Source organism: Panthera onca, chromosome C1 (assembly GCF_046562875.1).
Source record: "Panthera onca isolate mPanOnc1 chromosome C1, mPanOnc1 haplotype 2, whole genome shotgun sequence".
Lineage (NCBI taxonomy): Eukaryota > Metazoa > Chordata > Mammalia > Carnivora > Felidae > Panthera > Panthera onca.
This window is the reverse complement of record NC_138346.1, coordinates 117,703,982-117,724,978: the sequence shown is the minus strand read 5'-3', so window position 1 is coordinate 117,724,978 and position 20,997 is coordinate 117,703,982. Positions and strand designations below refer to the sequence as shown.

Below are 20,997 nucleotides of genomic sequence, written 5' to 3'. Positions count from 1 at the left end.
CACACAAAAAAAGGAAGAGGAAAAGGAGAAAGGAGCAGAGGATGGGGTGGTAGAGAAAAAAAAGGCACAGTGGGGGTGGAGGAGAGAGAAGTAGGCCGACCCCTGCCTGCTACAAAAACCCACGCTGTGGTTTTCAAAGACCATATATACCAGCCGTGAAGGTGTGAGCAGTGACGGAAGTGGGAGACGCCCGGGGAGCAAGTCAGGGGCTGAGGCTCCATCAAAGTGCCTTCACCAGAACCCCCGGCCTACGAGCAAGAAAGAAGGACGTCAGTCCGGAGGTAATAAGGCCCGCTGGGGACCCGGGGTCCAGGAGCAGGGATGGGACAGTTGACAGAACTGCTCACGTAAGGACAGGCTCCCGGTGAGGTCCCTGAGAAACCCTGATTTTTGAAATGTCCTTTACCCTCGGGAGCCTGGGAAACAGAAGTGTTACTCGGTGCCAGCTGGGCCACCATGCTCGCCCTTCCCCTGCAGGTTTTCAGGGGTACGGGCCCCATTCTGGCACCTCAAGTGAGAAAGAACCGTACTGTGTGTTCATGGCAGGGAAATCTGGGCGAGCTCCTTGAAGCAACTGTACGTGAGGGAGCCTCTGCTGTGGTCCTGGAGCCTCTAGGCCACTGTCTTTTGTTCAGTGCTCACAGGTGATGAGTGACAAAGGGTGGTTCTCACCAAGAAAAAGGAGGTGGTTACTAGAGGAAGTTACCAAGTTTTGGATCAACTCTCCTCCGAATCCCTCAAAGCCTGGCCTAGGACAAGGGCTCCTTGGTCCTGTAAGGCACCCCGGAGGGAACTTCACACTGCAGATGTTTGCTCTGGGGGTAACACCAACAGGAGGGGGCTTCAGGCCAACTGGCATGTTTTGGAGAGTCAACTTGGGAATTTCAGGGTGAAAATAATGGTTTAGAAACAGTTTCCCTTCAGGCTCCTGGGTGGCTCAGTCGGTGAGCATCAAACTCTTGATTTCTGCTCAGGTCATGATCCCAGGGCCGTGGGCTCAAGTTGAGTCTGGGTCCATGCTGAGTATGGAGCCTGCTGAAGATTCTCTCTCTCTCTCTCTCTCTCTCTCCTTCTGACCCTCTCCCCTGCTTGAGCTCTCTCTCTCTCTCAAATTAAATAAATAAATATTTTTCCTCCAAGTTCCAGAGTTATGCACTTTAGTGGAAGACATTTCACTTCGAAATCAGGAGAGCTGGTTGCCTCAGTTTCCCTAACGGCAAAACGAGGAGCCTGTTCTACAGGAATTCTTAACTGGGGGGTCCATTCATGGGATTCCTGAATCTGGGAGAAACATTATTTATTTCCACCAGTCTCTAGCTGAAAGTTAGCCTTTGCTTCGATTATGAATGTCGGCAACGAGCCTCGACAGAATTTGCCATCAACAGAAATCAGGAATATTTTCACATCTCATTACAATTGTCATGGATTTCTCAAAATGTTGCCTACGCTCATCACTACTATGAAGTTATGATGGTTACTGATGGTTACCGGCTAGGTGTGCCCAGGAGGTTAAGAGCCACAAGCCTGAGAAAGCAGGCAACTGCTCCAGGGCCTCCTAATATGCTAACCTCAGTGTATTTACTAATCTGTTTCTAGTTTAAGGAAGTCGGGGTTGAGGCGGATGAAATCCCATCTCTGGGTCTGGGGGCATCATTTTCAGCTTCGTGGGAAAGTTGCAAACAAGTATTTGTGAGGCTGATTGCTAACCTTCCAGCCCCTCTGAGAGGTCAGATCTGGGCTTTAGCAGCAAAGAGAAGAGCCTCTTCCTTACCGTCGTGTCCCCACCAGCGACAGTCCCCACGCCCCAGAAAACCTCGGGCACAGATTCATGTATCATTTAATTATCGCAACATTTCGCAGAAGGGAGTTTTAAACACAAGAGGAATGAGCGGCTGGGCAAGGTTAGTAACGCGCCGGAGGCCACAGGAAGCTTGGATTGGAATCCAGGACTTCACGTGCCCCACCTTACAAGGTCGGGGGCCAGGAGGGTGCTTACCTCCGGAGGCGCATCCTCCGCATCCACAGGCCCTAGGCAGCCAGCATAGTTCAGGGGGCCCAGGGAAGGCTGAAAGTTGAGGATGCCATCCTCACCTGTCACCCTTGCCGCTTCCGGGGCTCGCCCAGAGAGTCCCATTTCCCTGTCCACCATCTCTTCCCGCTGTGGAGGGCCAGTTGCTGCTCTAGCACAGGCTGCGCCCCCAGGACCCACCGGACGCGACCTTGCACCCCCTACACCTCCACCAGTAGTTCAGGGTTTCCGCGGGTGGCAGCACGCCCTGCCCCGCGCCCCGGCGGCTCACGGGCCTTCCCGGTTCCATCTGGAAAGCAGCGCCCTCTAGCGGTCAGAGTGCAAAAGCGGCTGTGCCTACCCCGCCGGGCCCTGTCCGCGTGACGCCGGGGTGCCCCCACTCCGGGCACCAAGGTCACCTACCCCAAGAGCATCCTTTCCCCCGTGGCCCCCACCCGTCCCGGCCCTCTTGAACCGCCCACGATAGACTTACACTCTCTGCTCCAGCTCGGCCCTAGGCACCGCGAGGCCCAGCCACAGGGAAAAGCCTGGCGCCTGCCAGCCGGCCCGCCAGTCTGCAGCTCTCTTCTTGGAAGCAGTCCCTACCCCGCCCCCTCCCATCCCACTGCACCAGTCCCTCAGGAAACACGCCTAGAGAAGGAACATGACCTTCTCAACATATCACAGCTAATGCAGAGCCCGGATTGGAGGCCAAATCTCCCCAGCCCTCACCACCGGCTCCCCAAAGTCAGCAACCATCTGTCAAGGCCTAACTGCACTCCCTTCTTGCAGCCTTTCCAGACCCCTCGTTCAGAATTTCTCTTTTCCTATTCCTTGATATACTTTATGACCTTATTATTGTCATCAAAGCCCTCCTTGGATTGCAGCTGTTCCTGAATGGCTAGATAGCTGTGAGAAGAGGAACAAAGGACCTGAGAAAGACTCACATACCTTGGGAATTAGAATCCTAGCTCCTTTACTTAGAAGCCGTGATTTTAAGCTACTCACAGTGCCTCTCTAAGCTTCCATATGCTTAGTAAAAGTGACAGATTTTTAAATAACCATAATAGCTGTGTTTTAGAAGAACTGAACACAATTGTGTATCTGGATGTTGCATGGGACACTGTAAATTGCCCCCAATATGAGGAAGCATAAAAATAATCATAGCTAACATTTACTGAGCCCTTACTCTATGCCAGCCACTATACTGGCATTATACCAGGTAACTAGTTTACGTGGTTGCCTCCTTTAACCCCAACAACAGCCCTGGGAAGAGAATATTAGCACCATTTTATAGCTCAGTAAGCTGTTTTTCAGAGAGGTTAAGAAACTTGCCTAACATCACACAGCTAGCTAGTAAGTGTCAAAGCCAGATTATAGACCTGTCCTTCTGACTAAAGGCTACATAGAACCACTAGGACAGTCTGCCTCAGTTTTAATGATCTCTCTGTGCTCTATGGTGCCTGACACATCAGAGGTGTTCAGTGTTTGTCAAATATACCCATTTATTTATTAAGGGCTGAGCACAGTTCCTGTCCCAGGAGCCTAAGAAACTTGCCTGTCACACAACTAGTAAGTTTTGGATCCGGTCTTAGACACAAGCAGTCTGGCCCCAGAGCCCATGCATTTTTTTTTTTTTTTTAATGTTTATTTATTTTTGAGAGAGAAAGAGACAGAGCGTGAGTGGGGTGGGGCGGGGGGGTGGGCAGAGAGAGAGACACACAGAATCCAAAACAGGCTCCAGGCTTTGAGCTGTTAGCACAGAGCCTGATGCGGGGCTTGAACCCACAAACTGCGAGATCATGACCTGAGCTGAAGTCGGACGCCTAACTGAGCCACCTAGATGCCTCCAGAGTCTATGCTTTTAACTACAAACCTAGGCTAAATGAGTAATTGCAATCCTTCTTTATCTTCCTTTTCAAATTAGACGTTACTTTGTAGCTAGACACAAAAGCATGTCACTAAATGTTTCAATGTTTTGCTTCAAGAGTCAGCCAGACATTCTGATGAAGACATGGAACAGCATGAAAGTATAACAACACAGGAGAGGGAACAAGAGGTCAGGGCTAGGGCAAAAGCACTGGGGGCCAGACCACTGGGATTTTATTAGGATCGTGGCACATTAATAGAGAAGTATACAGAAAATCAACAATTGTCTTTATTTAGATTTTCTTTTGCTAACAGCACTTCACAGTTTTTATCCTATAGATCCTAATACAATCTTGCTACATTTTAAATTCTTGGGAATTTTATGGGATTTTTGTTGTTGTTGCTATGAGTGGCATTTCTACTTCTATCATATTTTCTGACTAACAGTTGTATCCAGGAAATATTTATATTTTCTGTATTTATTTTGTGAGTATCTGATTAAATTTTATTTATGTTATATGTTTATCTTATTATTTTATGTAAATTATAAATACATAATACTCTATACTATGGATATGCCATAATTTATTCAACCATTCTCTGACTGATGGGTGTTTACCTTTTTTCTAGTTTTTTGGCATTATAAATACTGTTGCAGCAAATATCCTTAAACATATATTCCATCACGCGCATGTTTTTATTTCTATAAGCAGAGCCAAAAGTACAGGGTATATTTTCACCCAGGGTGAACTATTGTACGTATTTCCTAAGACTCTCAGTAGAATCAGATTTATTTTTTTTTTAATGGTTATCTATTTTTGAGAGAGAGAGAGAAAGCATGTGCATGCACATGAGTGGGGGAGGGGCAGAGAGAGAAGGGGGATAGAGGATCCAAAGTGGGCTCTGTGCTGACAGCAGAGAGCCCAATGCGGGGCTCAAACTCACGAACCACAAGCTCACGACCTGAGCCAGAGTCGGACGTTCAATGGACTGAGCCACCCAGGCACCCTGAATTGGATTTATTGATCATTTTCATTTGTACTCATCTGTTGGGTGGTAATTCTGAAATTCTGGACTCTGAACTTTTAAAACTTTGCACTTCCCTACTATTAAGACTGAACAACTTTTCATTACATTTCCTATTTTGTGAACTGCCTATTCAGATATTCCCTGAATATCTGTTGTTTCTAATATTCTTTCATTGTTTCTAATATTCTTAATTCTCTTGGGTTTTCCAAATGCAAGTTACATCAGGGGCGCCTGGGTGGCTCAGTCAGTCAAGTGTCTGACTTTGGCTCAAGTCATGAGCTCCCAGTTTGTGGGTTTGAGTCCTGCATCGGGTTCTGTGCTGACATCTTGGAGCCTGGAGCCTGCTTCAGATTCTGTGTATCTCTCTCTGCCCCTCCCCTGCTCATACTCTGTCTGTCTCTCTCTCTCTCTCTCTCTCTCAAAAATAAATAAACATTAAAAAAAAAAGTTACATCAAGTGGAAATATTTTGCCTCAAGATTTCCAGTATTTATACCCTTAACTTTATTCTCTTGTCTAAATGCAATGACTAATGTTCCCAGAAAAATAGAAAATAATAAAGGTAATAGGAAGCACCTTTGCCTTTCTCCTAATCTTAATAGAAATGATCTTACATTTTACCATTAAATATGATTCTAAAATTTTATTTGAGATATATATTTCTCCATTATGTTGAATAATACTCAACTGTCACCATTTTCCTTAGAGTTTTCATGGGAATGAATATGAGATTTTATCAGAATATTGACTTTCTTCTTTGATTTATTAACATAGTAACGGATATTAATAGATTTCCTAATATTGAATCATCCAAGAATTTCTAAGATAAATCCTACTCCATTTGTCATGGTGTGTTACATTTTTAATATCCTGCTTGATTGGTTTGTTAACGTTTTATTTAGGATTTTACACGAATGTTCATATAAGTCAGATTGGTCTGCAGTCTTCTTTAGGCTTTAAGGTTTTGGTGTTAGTAACAAGAAATGAGATTTCCTTCTTTTTCTATGCTATCAGTTTGAACAACATCAAAATATCTCGAAGAATTTATTTATAAACTATCCAAAGTAGTGCTTTCTGGAAAGATAGTACCAAATAATTTTCTGTTTCTTCCATGGTCATTGGGCCCTTTAGGTTTCCTCTATTTTTTTGAGTCAATTTGGCCATTTGTATTTTCATAGAAAATTATTTATTTCAACAAGATTTTCTAACTCTTCAGCTTAAGGTAATACAAAAATATCCCTTTTCATTTTTAGCTCCAATTACATTTATGATTTTTTTCTTCTTTCTTACTCCTAATTTTCACTTTCCTCCATTTTCCCTTTATTCCATTAGTTTATTTTCATTTTATTTTATTGTGGTTTCCCCTTATAGGGCTATAAGCTGGAATTTAAAGGATGATTAAGAGTTTATCAGGCAGAGGGGCAGCTGGGTGACTCAGTCAGTTGAGCATCTGACTTTTGGTTTTGGCTCAGGTCATGAGCTCATGGTTTGTGAGATCAGGCTCTGCACTGACAGTGCGGAGCCTGCTTGGGATTCTCTCTCTTCCTCTCTGTCTCTCAAAATAAATAAATAAACTTTTTTTTTTAATTAAAAAAAAAAAGAGGGGCATCTGGGTGGCTCAGTCATTTGGGCATCCAACTTCAGCTCAGGTCACGATCTCATGGTTCATGAGTTTGAGCTGACCAGAGCCTGGAGCCTGCTTCAGATTCTGTGTCTCCCTCTCTGCCCCTCCCCACTTGTACTCTTCTCTCAAAAATGAATAAATATTAAAAAAAAAAAAAATGAAATGAAAAAAAGAGTTTCTCAGGCAGAGACAGAAAGGAAGGCATCTCCGAAAGAGTAGACAAAATGCGCAGAAATCTGCAGGTTTGAAATTGCTTAGGGTATTCAGTGAATTGTATCTTGGGTCGGCTAGGATGGTGATTCAGGGGTGGGAGGAGGAAGCACCAGACTAGGAAGGAATCCCACCAGGGAGTATCATCCTACCTCTACCTCATCTTTGCAGCATGTCCTCAGGACCCAAATGCCTGATGGGAACACCTCATTGGCTCAACCCCAGCTTTCGGAGGGTAGGAAGAAAGTGTATCCGGTCCTTTGGGCTCCTGAAGAGAGCATCGGAGCTCTACTTTCTATGAGGACTCACAGGGAGGTACTGAGAGGAGAAAAGAGAGGGAGGCTGGTTCCACCAGAAGATACTACTGGGTAGCCAGAAGAATGATAAATATCAACTGTGTGGAGTCACTGAGATCTTTTAACTGGGGAGAATGCCACATTCAGATCTGTGTTGCTGAGGCTTGTTTTTCAATATTTTGAAGTAGACAGCCACCTCATTTTACAGGTGAGGGAACGGGCCAAGTGAGGACCTGAGACAAGCCTGAGAGCACAGAATCATCAAGAGTTGGGATCAGAGTGCCACCAAGTTTTCTAGGTTTAGGAAAATTTAAGAAACACTCTGAAGGAAAGAAATGCAAAGTATCTTTACCTAAAAAGAGGAGGTAAAGGTATCTGTGAAGATTAAAATGATTCAATGCATAGGGGGCACCTGGGTGGCTCAGTTAAGCGTCCTACTTCGGCTCAGGTCATGATGTCACGGACCCCTACAGTTACAGTGGCTTGTTCCTTGTCCTCAATTTCATTTCTGAAATTTTTCGCAATATACTGTTTTGGTTCAGTTTGGGTTTTTTTGACATGAGAATACTTTTTCTTAGCTAGGATGAGAGGATATAAACGGTAAAACAATAAAAATATTGGAAGAAAACTGTAAGTCCCGCCTGAGGGAAACTTCTTAATACAGGGAACACAGAGGACTTAAAAGAAAAGATAGAAGCACTGTATTTAACTACACACACATGTGAATTTTCCTGATGGAAAGAAACATCATATCAGAAGATAAATAATGAATTGGGAGAAAATATTTGTTAAAACAAAAAAGTCAGGTTACTATCTCTAACAGAGAAAAAACTGATTTTTTAAAAAGGTGATTTTGAAAAAAAAGGCAAAAAAAATTAACAGGCAATTCATAGAAGAGGAAATACTATTGACCAATAAATGTATGAAGAGATCCTCCCCCTCACTAGATATGGAAATGCAAAATAAAACAACAGTGAGATCTAATTTTTTAGATCTCAAATTGATCCAATTCATCAAATTGGAAAAAATATGACAGTATCCAGTGCTGACAAGCACATTCTTGAACATCTGAATTTCAACCATATCTTTGGAGAGCAATCTGATAATATATAGCAGAAAAAAAATTTTTTTTAAATTTTTTTAATGTTTATTTTTTACAGAGAGAGAGAAAGAGACAGAGCATGAGCAGGGGAGGGGCAGAGAGAGAGAGAGACACAGAATCCAAAGCAGGCTCCAGGCTCTGAGCTGTCAGCACAGAGCCTGACACAGGGCTCGAACTCACAGATCGTGAGATCATGACCTGAGCTGAAGTCGGACGCTCAACCGACTCAGCCACCCAGGCGTCCCAGCAGAAAAAAATTTTAACGTTCATATTCGTTGACCCAGTAATCCAACTTAATTTAGAAAAAAATATTCTGACAATAGAGCCTTTGGTGTCTCCCTGTATAGGTGTCTTACCTCTTTTGTCCTCTCTCCTCTCCAGCATACCTCACTTGATAAACTGTCTCATTTCCCAGCCAGCTGGACCCTCATGCCCAAGCCTTCCTCCACCTGACTTAAGCCAACTTAAGCTAGTGCCTGGAACAGGGAGATGGTCTTGGAGCCCGGAAGGCCTTGTCTAGGAATCCCCATGTGCTTTCAGGAAATCGAGGCCAAGGATATCACTGGAGCCAACGTTTGCTTTGAGTTTCTGCAGCTGCTGACAACGTGCCGGACCCTGATGGCACCTGGCAGAGGCTGCTTGGTCCTGGCCATTCTGCTGGCAATGGTGGACATCCGACTTGGTGGTGAGGACAGCCCACCCCCAGATCCCCAGAGCAGAGACAGCCATCAGGGAAAAGCCTGTACTCGTGAGAAGGGATGGATCCCAAGATTTTTTTCTCTGGTGGGGAAGAAAAGAACCCACTGCCTCTTGACACTAGTGAAAGGGCAAAAACAGTTTCATGTTCTTTTTTGTTAAAACGAATACTATTGCCCACCCCATCAGACATTCTGCCCCTGTGGGTTGCTATGTGTTGCTGAGAGCCTGGTAATCTGGACCTCAATCGAAGATTCTTTCAGCATCTTACACATTTCCAACTTTATGAATCCCGGGTTTGAGACTCAGATACTACAATATGTGTCAAGTATATAACCCATTTAACCCCCATGTACCTCAGTTTATAAAATGGGAACAACACATGTGTCTAGGGCTATACCAAGGATTAGATGTATACAAAAGTACTTTTAGTAAAGGTCCTATGCAAGTTCCATTTGGAGAGTAGAAATAAAATAGAAGTCATTTCTGAATTAATGAATAACTGGGATTGCAGGTCTCCCTCAGATAGGGGTATAGGCTGTAGACTACTCGTCTAAGGGGTGGTATTTAATGTCTGTTAGCCTCCACGTCTGCTCAACATTTCTCTGTGAATGAATTAGTCAGCCATGTATACCTGGCCTCCGGGGCCTAATTCCTCCCCCTTGCCCTTCCAGGGTGCTTGCACATCCTCAGCTCATTTTCCCAGGATGGAAAGCAATTAAGCTTGATCTGTACTTTGCGGCATACAAAAGAAGAGGCTGAGGGTGCTATAGTGTTTTTGTGCAAGGACAGGTCTTCGGGCTGTTTCCCTGAGACCAGCCTGCGGCAACTGAGACTTCGACAGGATCCCAGGGAAGATGGCATCAGCGAAAGATCATCTCAGTTGGTGTTCACCATAAACCATGCCACACCATCAGACAGCGGGACCTACCAGTGTTGTGCCACAAGCCAGAGGCCAGATATGCGCCTTCAGGGCCACTTTTTCTCTGTTTTAGTCACAGGTAAGCTCTGATCTCCCAAATGCCACCAGATGAGATAGTAAGCAGGGTCGGCGGCTGGAGCCAGAAGTAGTTACTTCGGGTCCTGGGTAGGAGTCTCCTTGGGGGAAGAGTCCTTCCCATGACTCGGTCATTTCCCACCAGTCCCACCAGCAAATGCCACCTCTCCTCAAAGCATGGATACAAAAGTGGTCTCATTTTGTCTTTAATTTTAAAAATCTTACTGAGGTAAGCCATTCAATTTTTATTGACGCTGAGACTGAGTCACAAGAAGGTAAAGCAAATTGTTCAATTTGTCTCACTGACCAGTGCCAGTAGAAGCAGATAGAGGTCTGGAATTTAGGCTTCTTGGTTCTGATTCAGAGATCTCTCACAAATGTGGTTCTATTTCTAAATATAGGCACTGAGCCTTCAGGCTGTGATAGATATGGATTTTAGATAAAACGGATGGTTGTCTTAAGAACATTTAGTTTTAAGAAACAGAAACCCACTCAAGCTGCCATAGGTTAAAAGGAAAAAAATAATAAAACAGGAAGCATAGCTGGCATTTATGAGTTTTGTTGCTAGAATCAGAAACCAGAAATCCAACAGAACTTAAAAAGAGTTACGATCTCAATGTCTCTGGGGCAGCAAGGCCTCTCATCTCTGCATATTTCCTTCATTTTGTGCATACTCCCCTATTCTGTTACTACTTTGACAAAACCTAAATATGGTTACTCCAGCCTCAGCTTTATATATGACTTCCTCATATACCCCACAGCGCATGACTCTGTGTTTCTATATTCCGAAAGGAGCAAGCCTTCAAAACTGAGAATTATGTTCTTTTTAAAATTTATTTATTTTGAGAGAGAGAAAGAGCAAACAGGGGAGGGGTAGAAAGAGAGGGAGAAAATCCCAAGCAGGCTCCATGCTGTCAGCACAGTCTGAGGCAGGGCTTGAACTCATGAACTCTGAGATCATGATCTGATCTGAAGTCGGACGCTTCACTGAGTGAGTCACCCAGTCACCCCGAGAATTATGTTCTAATTGGAATTGTATACCCAACCAAACTACCAATCAAATGTGAGGAAAGAATAAAGACAGACATGCAATGACTGGAAAAGAAAAAAAAAAGCCATCAATGTGATCTTAAGAAGCCACCAGAGGTCTGCTACAAAAAAACAGGAAAGTAAATAGGTAGAGTGGATAAAATGGGATCCAGGAAAGTAAGGACTCTAATAGGGAAAAGAGATAAGGAAACCCTGGAATGGAAAAGGGCCAAAACAGGCAATTAGTCCAAAAGGAACAAGAGAAAGGGGACTCTGGAAGATGTATAGTAGGTAAAAATTGAATTGATAGGTCTTCTTTCTGAAGGCCTGTGATAGATTGGATGAAGGATTAAAGACACAGATATGGAAAATTTTGCCTGGTTAAAAAAAATTAAAGTCCTCATTATCTCCAGGGAAAACACTAAATTTTACAAAAGGAAGCCTAACCATGGCGCACAACTTGGCTCTGTAATAGGTAACATTTACAGAAACCAGATCATCTAAAAATTAATTTAACTAAAATGTGTAATATAATGATTTGTGAAAGATGCAGAAACGGGGAAGGAGGTAGAGGTTTAAGAGAAACATATCATCTTTTTTAACAGAAAATCAATAACGTCTAAACTTTATTATCAAGAAGTGGCAATATAAGCACACTATTTCGGAATATGGTGAATGAAACAGCTCAGAGTTGACAGTGGTTGTCTCTAGGGAATAAGCATAGGAAGACTAAAGGACACTGTTATTATGCTCTATGAACTTTCAAGTACTATCTTATGTTTTAACTTTAAGAAAAATAGAAATAAATTACTTCCCTCCCAAATAAAAACCCAGCCTGGAACCTTTTAACAAATGCTTTCATCATCTCCTATGGTTAGCAGTTAACCCACATTTTCTACCGCAGTCTAGACTGACTTAGAGTTTCTTCCTTGCTTCCTGGTACCTTCCCCTCTGACCCTGCTTCCAGTCAGCCCTCCCATTCCTCCCCTTACCAAACTCCCAATCTCTATCAGCTTCTGTGACTCTGTACTTCCCAGGTTTCCTGTCTGTTCTCTCTTCATCTGTCACTGTTTCCTCCTCCCACCTCTCAAACGTGTGAATTCATTCCCTCAGACTCACTCCTCACCTCTTCGATCTTTGTGCTGTCTCTCCTAAGTTCTCATACCCTCCTGATTTTAACCTGCACCTCCCTGCAAACCGACCCACGAATCAATTTCTCCAGCTCTAACTTCTTTCCTAACTTTCAATTTAATGTTTTCACTGACAACTGTCCCGCTTGCCATCTCCTCACATTCAACCTGAGACCCTAGTTCTGCCCATGATTTACAGTTGAAATCTGGGTGCCTTTTTTCTCTTCCCCATCCAGTCAGTTACTAAATACTACTAGTTCTTTCCTACTTTCATTCCTTTCTTCCCAAAGGGGTTTTCCAAGTGTTCATCATCTCACACTGAAAATATTCCAAGTCTCCTGACAAGCCCCTTGAAATCCGAGTGTGTCTCGTTCATCTTTATTTCTCCTCCCACATCCTACCTCTGGACCTGGAACTGAGCCGTTACCTAATAGTCCATCAACTCTAAATACCATCTGTCTTCAATCCACATTGCTATCTGATCTCTTTCTAAAATGCTAATTTGTACATGCCACACCACTATTCACAGAATGTTAAGGGCTTTCCAGTGTCTACGGGACGATGTCTGAATCACTTTTGCCTGGTATTGGACGCTCTATACAATTTCATTCTACCATTTATGTGAATCCTGTTCCAGCTGACTTTACTAGCGGAAACTCCTCTGTTGTTCTTCTCATACTTGTCCTGTTGATTGTGCATCCCACAGGCACAGTGCTAAGCTTGCAGAACCGAATCGGAGCTGAAAAGCCCTTCTCCTTTATAAGCTGATCTATGTAGTCTATAACCTAGTCACGTTCTCCTAATACACCCTAAGCATTTCTACTTGTGATGGCTGTGAGATAAAATGCCTTTCTCATCCTCTCGGTATATTTAAGTATTAGTGTCAGCACATATGGATGCTCACCAAATGCAGAGATGAGGTTCCTTTTGGAGGGTGAAACAAAGCTGGACAGGTAACATAGTGTCTGTAAACAATGTCTACCATTTACTGAGTGCTTACTGTGTGCCAGGCATTGCGCTGAATGATAGATCAATTCTTTCGATCTTCATGGCCTTTTTGAGGTTGGGCCTAATCTTGTCACGTGAAAAGTCAGGCTCAAAGCTAATCTGGGTAAGTTCATTCAGCTAGTAAACGGTAGATAAAAACCCAGATCTATTCCAAAGCCCAAGATTTTAACTTCTGCTAAACTGCTTGACACACTCCAGAAGATAGTTTTTAAATGAGATTTGGGGGCAACCAAGCCCAAGGTGACTAAGCTATGTTAGCTGTCTAACAAGACTCGGGCGCTTGGGTGGCTCAGTCGGTTAGGCGTCTGACTTTGGCTCAGGTCATGATCTCACGGTTCATGAGCCCGAGCCCCGTGTCAGGCTCTGTGCTGACAGCTAAGGGCCTGGAGCCTGCTTCGGATTCTGTGTCTCCCTCTCTCTCTCTCTGCCCCTCTTCAGCTTGCACTCTCTCTCTCAAAAATAAATAAATATTAAAACATTTTTTAAGAAAATAAGACAGATTTTAAAAGGTACAATCAAGGGGTGCCTGGGTGGCTCAGTTAAAAAACGTCTGACTCTTGATTTTGGCTCAGGTCATGATCTCAATGGTTTGTGAGTTGGAGCCCTGCATCAGGCTGTGCACTGACGGCACAGAGCCTGCTTGGGTTTCTCTCTCCCTCTCTCTGCCCCTCCCCTGCTCATGCTCTCTCTCTCAAATAAAACATGAAAAAAAAAAAAAAAATAAAGTTCCTTTAAGGTAGGCCTGTTTGTATCCCCAGTGTGACACACAGTAGATTCTGTATCAGTTCACTGCTGCTTAATTAAGTAAATCATCACTACCCATAAATGTTAAAAAATATTTATTTGGGGAATAAATAGTGCTGAGAGCTATCCTTGGAGATGAAACAAACAAACAACGAAAAACAAAAACCAAAACAAAAAACAAAACGAACAAAAAAAACCCCCAACCGTCCTGAGATGATGCAAAAGGAGGTATTAATGATTTCTGAAACCCTCACCTGATCCACTGATTCTCTTTTGAACCAGAGGCAGGGAACTACACAGTCAAAGGATTGAAGCAAAAAAGACACCCCGAGTTCACTCACAGTCAAGGCACTCCCAGTTCAGGCTTCCTGCAAAAGGTCTGGGTGATGCTGGCCACTAGCCTGCTGGCCCTTCAAGGTATGTACAGAAGAGCCTGAAGCACCTACAATGAGGGTGCTACACCTTTGACACCTAGAGTATCCTCCAGGAGGTGATGGGTGGAAAGGGAGACTAGAGTGGGAGACTGAAATGCTGCTCAAGCCCTGGCCGTCCACAGGAAACCATTGAACCAACACGAGGGCAAAACTGGTCCAAAGGGACTCAAGACTTCATATTACCCAGAGGAAGATGGATGAAACACGTTTTCCACTGGATAGGAGGTCAGACCTGCTAGGAAATAAAACTTGTAGGAGAGGCAAATAAATAAATACAGCTGCCTCTCCCCATTGGACCAACAGCAGGCTACAAGTAAAGGCAAGAGGTATTTACCTATTAGGTGAAAAACAAGGCAAGAGACAGACTGGGTCTGGAGGTGGGTTGTAGAAGTGCAGCTCCTTGGCAAAGGGTGATGGGCAGAGTATATAAACACTTGGAACTGAGTCCTCTGCAGATCACAAATTTCCCTATTAGGTAACAGAGACTGGAACTCATGATTTGCCATTACATTTTTGTATAATCAGCACTGATGCAGGATTTTGCCTGTCCTTGGCATTCCTAATTCCATTTTATTTAAGCTTTCCTCTAATCAATAACTACCACAGTTCGTGTGCCACCAGAATGTAAGCTCTATAAATGCATTTACCCCAACAAAGACAGTACCAGGCACATAGTAAGCTCTTAATAAATTCGTTTTTTTAAAAGAAAACTCGTATGATGGGTTAGGTTTTACATATGGGGATTCTAACCTCATCTCATTGTTCTGGGCAAACATTCCCTGATCAAGAAACAGGCACAAAGAGATTGTTTCTCCAGTTCACGGGTATTAACACAGGACCTTCTCACTCTAAAACCGTATGCTCTCAGTAATTACCTACTATATGCTAAGCACCTTCTCTCTCTCCTTTACCACCCTCCCCATTCTGAGATTACCTCCTCCCATTTCCAGAAAGAGGACCACCTAGAACTCCCTACTCCAGTCCCTTAACTGCAAAATAGCAAAAGACCTTATCTGTGATCCTTGGCAAGGAGTTGCCAAATGGAAGCCTGTGACAGTTGTCAAGTGGAAACTGGTGAATATCAAGCAGTCTGACCCTTTAGACCGAATTCTTTACTGAATCTAAATTCCCTCAGATGGTCGGGCTACTCTGTCAGTAAAATAAATGTCATTTCTTCATAAATAAAAACTTTGAAAAGGAAATTGCAATCTATGACCGCTTACCACCTTTGACTTCCAAGTTATTCTAGAGCAAAGAATCTCTCTGCTTTCCCCTTTCCAATCGGGTGCTAAGAATGAACTTTTGATAGTTGGTGCCTTTTATCCTTCTCCCCCCAACTCAAGACCTAGCAGAACTACGGAAGAGGCACTGTTCAGGAGGCATCCTTTTGGACACGTTTTCTCAGGTCCAAAGAGATCACGCAGATCAAGTTACCATCTTACACATGATCGAAACAATGATGAGGGAGTTCCCTGGATCTCTGGGCCTCCCTCCGCTCATGAAACCACCTTCAGTGAGTGTCCCTCTCCTAACACTGTGCCAGCCTTTGGTGCTACACATGGAGAATCCACCTGCAACTTTTTGAGTGGCACTGATTTCTTCTTTGATTGCCCTACTTTCCTGCAAAGAGACCTCAAAGGTTGGCGTCCTCCCCACTTCCACCAAAACCAGCCAGATTTGCTAGAGGACGCAAGTGCAATGTTAGCAATAAGATACAACTCACATAACCCCTTCCTTCTTTCCTTTCCATTCCCTCCTGAGTCACAAGGACCAAATAATGAATTACATCGGGTATCTAAGTTGTGTGGCAGTAATACCAACTTTCTTTTTTCTTCCTACAGCTTTGTAAGCCTGTGCCAGAAACTTAAAAAAAAAAAAAAGTTACAGCAAGATTAGCCTGACTCTGTAGCTTGCTGCCTTTCACATTGCCACATACAGAGAAGAAGACAGCACAGGGAAAGAGATGCTAAATACGCCAAGAATCTGGGGAATAGAAGGTGGGTCAAATGAGCGTATTCCTTGACCTGCTCTCCTCACCACCAGATCAAAGCTTTCTTCCCACCCTGTCACCAGTTAAAAGAACAGCTGTTACAAAAGTGGACGATGTACAGTTCTCACTCAAATATTGGGTAAGTATGTGTGGTTTTGTGCCCAAGAAAAACGTTTTCCTTCCCCCTCCTCCAACACAGTAAACAAGGAAGCCAAACAAAATGAGAACACCAACTTTTTTGGAAGAGATTTTTATTTGACACTAGAAAGAAGAGAGAAGAAACAGGCAAAGATAGGTAGGAGAAGAAAGCCAGAGCCAGTGACTGACTCAGCACGAAACCAAGGAAATGAAGAGACCCTGGCATTGGGCAGAACCCCCCCCCCCCCCCCCCCCCAGCGCAGCTGAAGGAAGAAACAGCGGTGTGCCAAGCCGCAACACGGAGCATAAGTGCCCAGCTTCAACCATGTTTTTGTCCATCTCTTTGGTCACATCTCTTTCCTTTTAAATAAATGCCCAAAGCAATATTTGCAGCCTTCTCTTTTCTCCTAAAGTCACAAATCCTCTTGTCTTTCTCTCTGGACAGATGACCTCTTGTCCTAGTTAAGCAAGGAGTGAGAGAAGGAGTTGGGGGGACGGCAGGATATTCCTGACAGGAGAAACTTTGTGAATAAACAGATAGGAACACAGACAATTTAACTGGAGCTAAATGGGAAGCCATCAAAAGCAAACAGACACCTTACCTGTGATCCTTGGCCAGGACCTGCCAAATGTGGGAGCTACGGTTTGTGGGAAGAGGGAGAGAAAAGGCTGAAAAAGATGGGTTAGACCCTTATTAGTGATGGCTTGACCCTCGAACTAAGTAAGGATTTTGGATTTTGTGCCTTATGGAGGTAAAAAGAGTAGGCATGGAGTCAAAACATCTGGATTCAAACTCTGGCTTTGCAATGTACCAGCTCTGGGTCCTTGGGCCAATGAAATTTTGATATGCTATTTGTTTACTTATCTGTAAATGGGATCTTGCCTACGCTATCTTCCGTTTCCACAGGATCGCTCTGAGGTTCAAATGAAATTCTGGATTTTAAACCTAAAGTCATTTGAATATGGACTCCAAAGTCTCCAAAGCTTTCTCCATTATATTATGTTCACTTTAATCTTTCTCTACCGGTTTTATGTATGTTCTGTGTTTCTAAATTTTAAGCTCACATGGATGACATCTTCTGCTTTTTACTATTCAAAGAATCTTCTGAAATCTGTCAATATTACACAATCACTGGAAATTTCACAAAGAAGCTATGGAAAAAGTTTCACCCGTTTTGCTATACTAATATAGGTCACACATAAATATCTGTAAAAGGATACATGCTTGCTGCAAAAGCTTGTCAAGACATTCAAGAACATTAGACTATTAGCTCTGACTTGAACTAAGCAGAATAAGTAAAGCAACAGTAAGTTAGAAGTCTCATTTCTAAAGAATTTGTTTTGTTTATTCTGCTTATCTAAAGATTTGGTTAAAATGGAAATGTGAAATACTTCTATCTTGCCTTCAAAAATTATTGATACCACTGATTTCAAATAAGCCTACAAATTTCCATCCATGAATAGGTCGTTTTCTGAACACACATCTTAACCTCAGTCTATAGGAGTGATTCACAACCCATGCATGGAATGTGAACCTCTGTGAGGCCACGGAATTATTACAAAGAATCGACTTCAGCATTACCTTCACTCTGAATAAATAATACTAGCTTACAAATATTTATATACTATATTTCAACTGGATATAGATTATGGTGTTACTAATAAAGACAAACTGATTTAAAAGCATTACGGAGGGGCGTCTGGCTGGCTTGGTCAGAACAGCATATGACTTTTGATCTCGGGGTTGTGAGTTCAAGCCCCGCATGGCGTGTACAGATTACTTAAATTTAAAAAAACTTAATGAAAAATACTAAAAAAAATAAAAGCATTACTGAAATCACAGCAGCTTTTGTTAGGTATTTTTTCATTAAAAAATCCTAAAAATACAACAATCATCTTGTTATGAGGAGTCTAATAATTTTTGGACCCTAAAATTGGTACATCTTATTAGAAAAGGTAAAGAACCACAATCTTACACCCCATGAGTCACAAATACGCAGCTGAAACAGGAAAGGCAACAAACATATAGACTCTACTTCCGTGGATACCAACTAAGTGCAATTTGGCAAAACGTTATAAAGTTTTTATGTATACAATCTTAGAGTTGAATGACTATAATTCCATGTATCCGGCAGGTATGAGAGATCAAAACCTCATAATGTCCTTTGGATAAGACAAGGGCTCTGAGTGGATCCTAGAAAACATCTCCACTTGTACACAGTCTCCTTTAAACCCTTGGAGCAGCCCTGTGCTTCCCAGGCTGAGTGCTAAGACGCTGACATTACTATAAGCTACACTTTCCCCCCACAGGATGGCCACTTGTGATATATTCCCTCAAGTTCCTGCCTCAGAACTTACGTGAGACTCATTCTGGAAACTCTCCATACGAGTATGCTTCCTGGGGTGCCTGGGTGGCTCAGTTGGTTAAGTGTCTGACTCTTGATTTTGGCTCAGGTCATGATGCCAGGGTCATGGGATCGAGCCTTGCTTCGGGCTCCACACTCAGTGTGGAGGGTTAGGATTCTCTCTCTATTTCTCTGCCCCTCTCTCCCACTCGTACTCTCTCTAAAAAGTAAAATCAAAAAACAAGTGTAGAATTATTAAAAAAAAAAAAAAAAAAAGAGTATGCTCTTCTGCTAGTCCCCAAACTCCCAAATCCCTGTTGGTTTATTCTGGTGAAAAGCACTCTTATCTTCCCATGTCCCTACTTCAGAAGCCAAAGAGGGCTTTCCCTCTCATCTGACTATCTATTTACCAGCCCTGCTCCTTCTCCTAACATCTGTCTTCCTTCACAGATGTCAGTGGCCTTTCTAGATCAGCTCTAAAAACTCTGAACAAGGAGGGCACCTGTTGGGATGAGCACTGGGTGTTGTATGGAAACCAATTTCACAATAAATTTCATATTTAAAATAATAATAATAAAAAAAAACTCTGAACAGCCCCTCCTTTCCAAAAGCCCCAAAGGCTGTTTTGTTGTTGTTTAAAACCAGACACAGGGGCACCTGGGTGGCTCAGTCGGTTAAGCGTCCGACTTCAGGTCAGGTCATGATCTCACAGTCCGTGAGTTCGAGCCCCGCATCGGGCTCTGTGCTGACAGCTCAGAGCCTGGAGCCCATTTCAGATTCTGTGTCTCCCTCTCTCTCTGCCCCTCCCCTGTTCATGCTCTGTCTCTGTCTCAAAAATAAATAAACATTAAAAAAAAAAATTTAAAAAAAAAAAAAAAAAAACAGACACAAACTATGATTCCCTCTTGATTAGTTTTTAAGACGGACATATTTATAATTTGTATTCCTTGAGGAAAAGAGCATGTGGACACCAGGGAGAAAGAAACTGAAGCATGCAGAAGGTCAAGAGAAGTCAATTTTGTATCAATAATGTATTTAAAAAAACTAAAACTAAAAATCAATAGAAAATTATATTTGTGTTCAACTAATTATACTACAGAAGCAGAGAATGATGAATACTCTTTCCTCAAAGCCATTTTTCCCCTCAACACTTGATGTCTGCCCAAGCCAAACAGTGCCCCACAGCAGAGAACTATGGAAATGCAAGGGTCTGAGGTATGTACAGTGAGAGAACTGGAGTGTGAGGCCCCAGCCCTCTGCTGTACCTCCTAACTTGACCTCAATGGCCACCACAGCCCTTTGTTCCTCTGGTGTGAATGTGCATGTGTATGTGTGTGTGTGTGTGTGTGTGTGTGTGTGTGTGTGTGTCTATGAACACACACACACACACACGGAATCTGTTTCTCCTATTAGCTACCTAACCAAAGTGAGAGTTGTTGCAAAAAAGAAACAAATTCTTCCCCAGAAAAAGTCCTTCGAACTTGAGAGCTAATTATTGGATCAGAGAGAGTATTGCTCAAAGAAAACATGTAACAAGCACTTGCTTAACTGTTGGACAGCAACTGTTGACAACTAAAATTTCTAATAAGCTAAGGAAGCTATTTAATTCATAGCCATCTCCACATCCCCCACCCAGAGTAATTCCTTTTAATTATAAATCAGAACATTGTAAGGAAAGACTCCAGGAGCTATAGCAACAGAGGCAAGCTGCCATCTGGATCCTCCACATTTCCCAACTCTTCAGAGAACTGACAGTAGGAGCTTGGAGGGAAACAGAATTTTTGAAGCCAGGTTTATTCCTCCTCCCTGCTCCCAATTTGTTAGCTTAGAAACTTTAAAGACATTGGAGATTCCAGCTAAATGTTCACCACTCTGTCCTTCCCACTTAACTGAGCAGTTCTGTCCAGCCAGAACTGACCCATACGAACGAGAGTTAGACTAACCCCTCGGGGGGAAAACTACCCGAGAAGCGATCATCACTTGGCGGCCAGTAAGGAGTTGTCCTGTATTACTTCCCAACTTCTAAATTTACCAAGCTCTAGGTGGTCTCTCCAAAATACTTTTCTTCCCCTCTAATTTCAAATGATAGTGGACAAAGGGAAAATAAAGAAAAGACATTTATGAATAAGAAAACAATCTGTTTAGCTCTGCATGGAACCTACAGGCCATTTAGTATGAATGTAAAGGCCTCAAGTAGAAGGACTCAAGATCTGAAACTGCACCTGTTTCCTCTTCTCTTTAACAACCAGGGAGAGCTAAATCTCTCTCCTTGGCTATTAAGACCCCAGACTCCTGAGTCTGTAAAGCGTTCCAACCGGAAAAGAACGAACATCTGAAAAGTCCAGGCTA

The 20,997-nt window shown here is 43.0% G+C and overlaps 1 protein-coding gene across 2 annotated transcripts; it reads left to right on the top strand.

Annotated features, from left to right (window-relative positions):
* On the top strand, positions 1-16,746 carry CD160 (CD160 molecule). Of its 2 annotated transcripts, none has more exons than XM_060622231.3 (5): positions 1-281; positions 8,553-8,822; positions 9,508-9,834; positions 14,024-14,158; positions 16,017-16,746. In XM_060622231.3, exons 2-5 carry the CDS (start codon positions 8,627-8,629, stop codon positions 16,022-16,024), a joined length of 666 nt encoding a protein of 221 aa, XP_060478214.3. In that variant the 5' UTR covers positions 1-281; positions 8,553-8,626; the 3' UTR covers positions 16,025-16,746. The 2 variants fall into 2 exon arrangements, with proteins under 2 accessions (XP_060478214.3, XP_060478217.3); XM_060622234.3 differs by having other exon boundaries at positions 11-281; positions 8,678-8,822; positions 16,017-16,744.
* Positions 16,747-20,997: the final 4,251 nt, after the last annotated feature.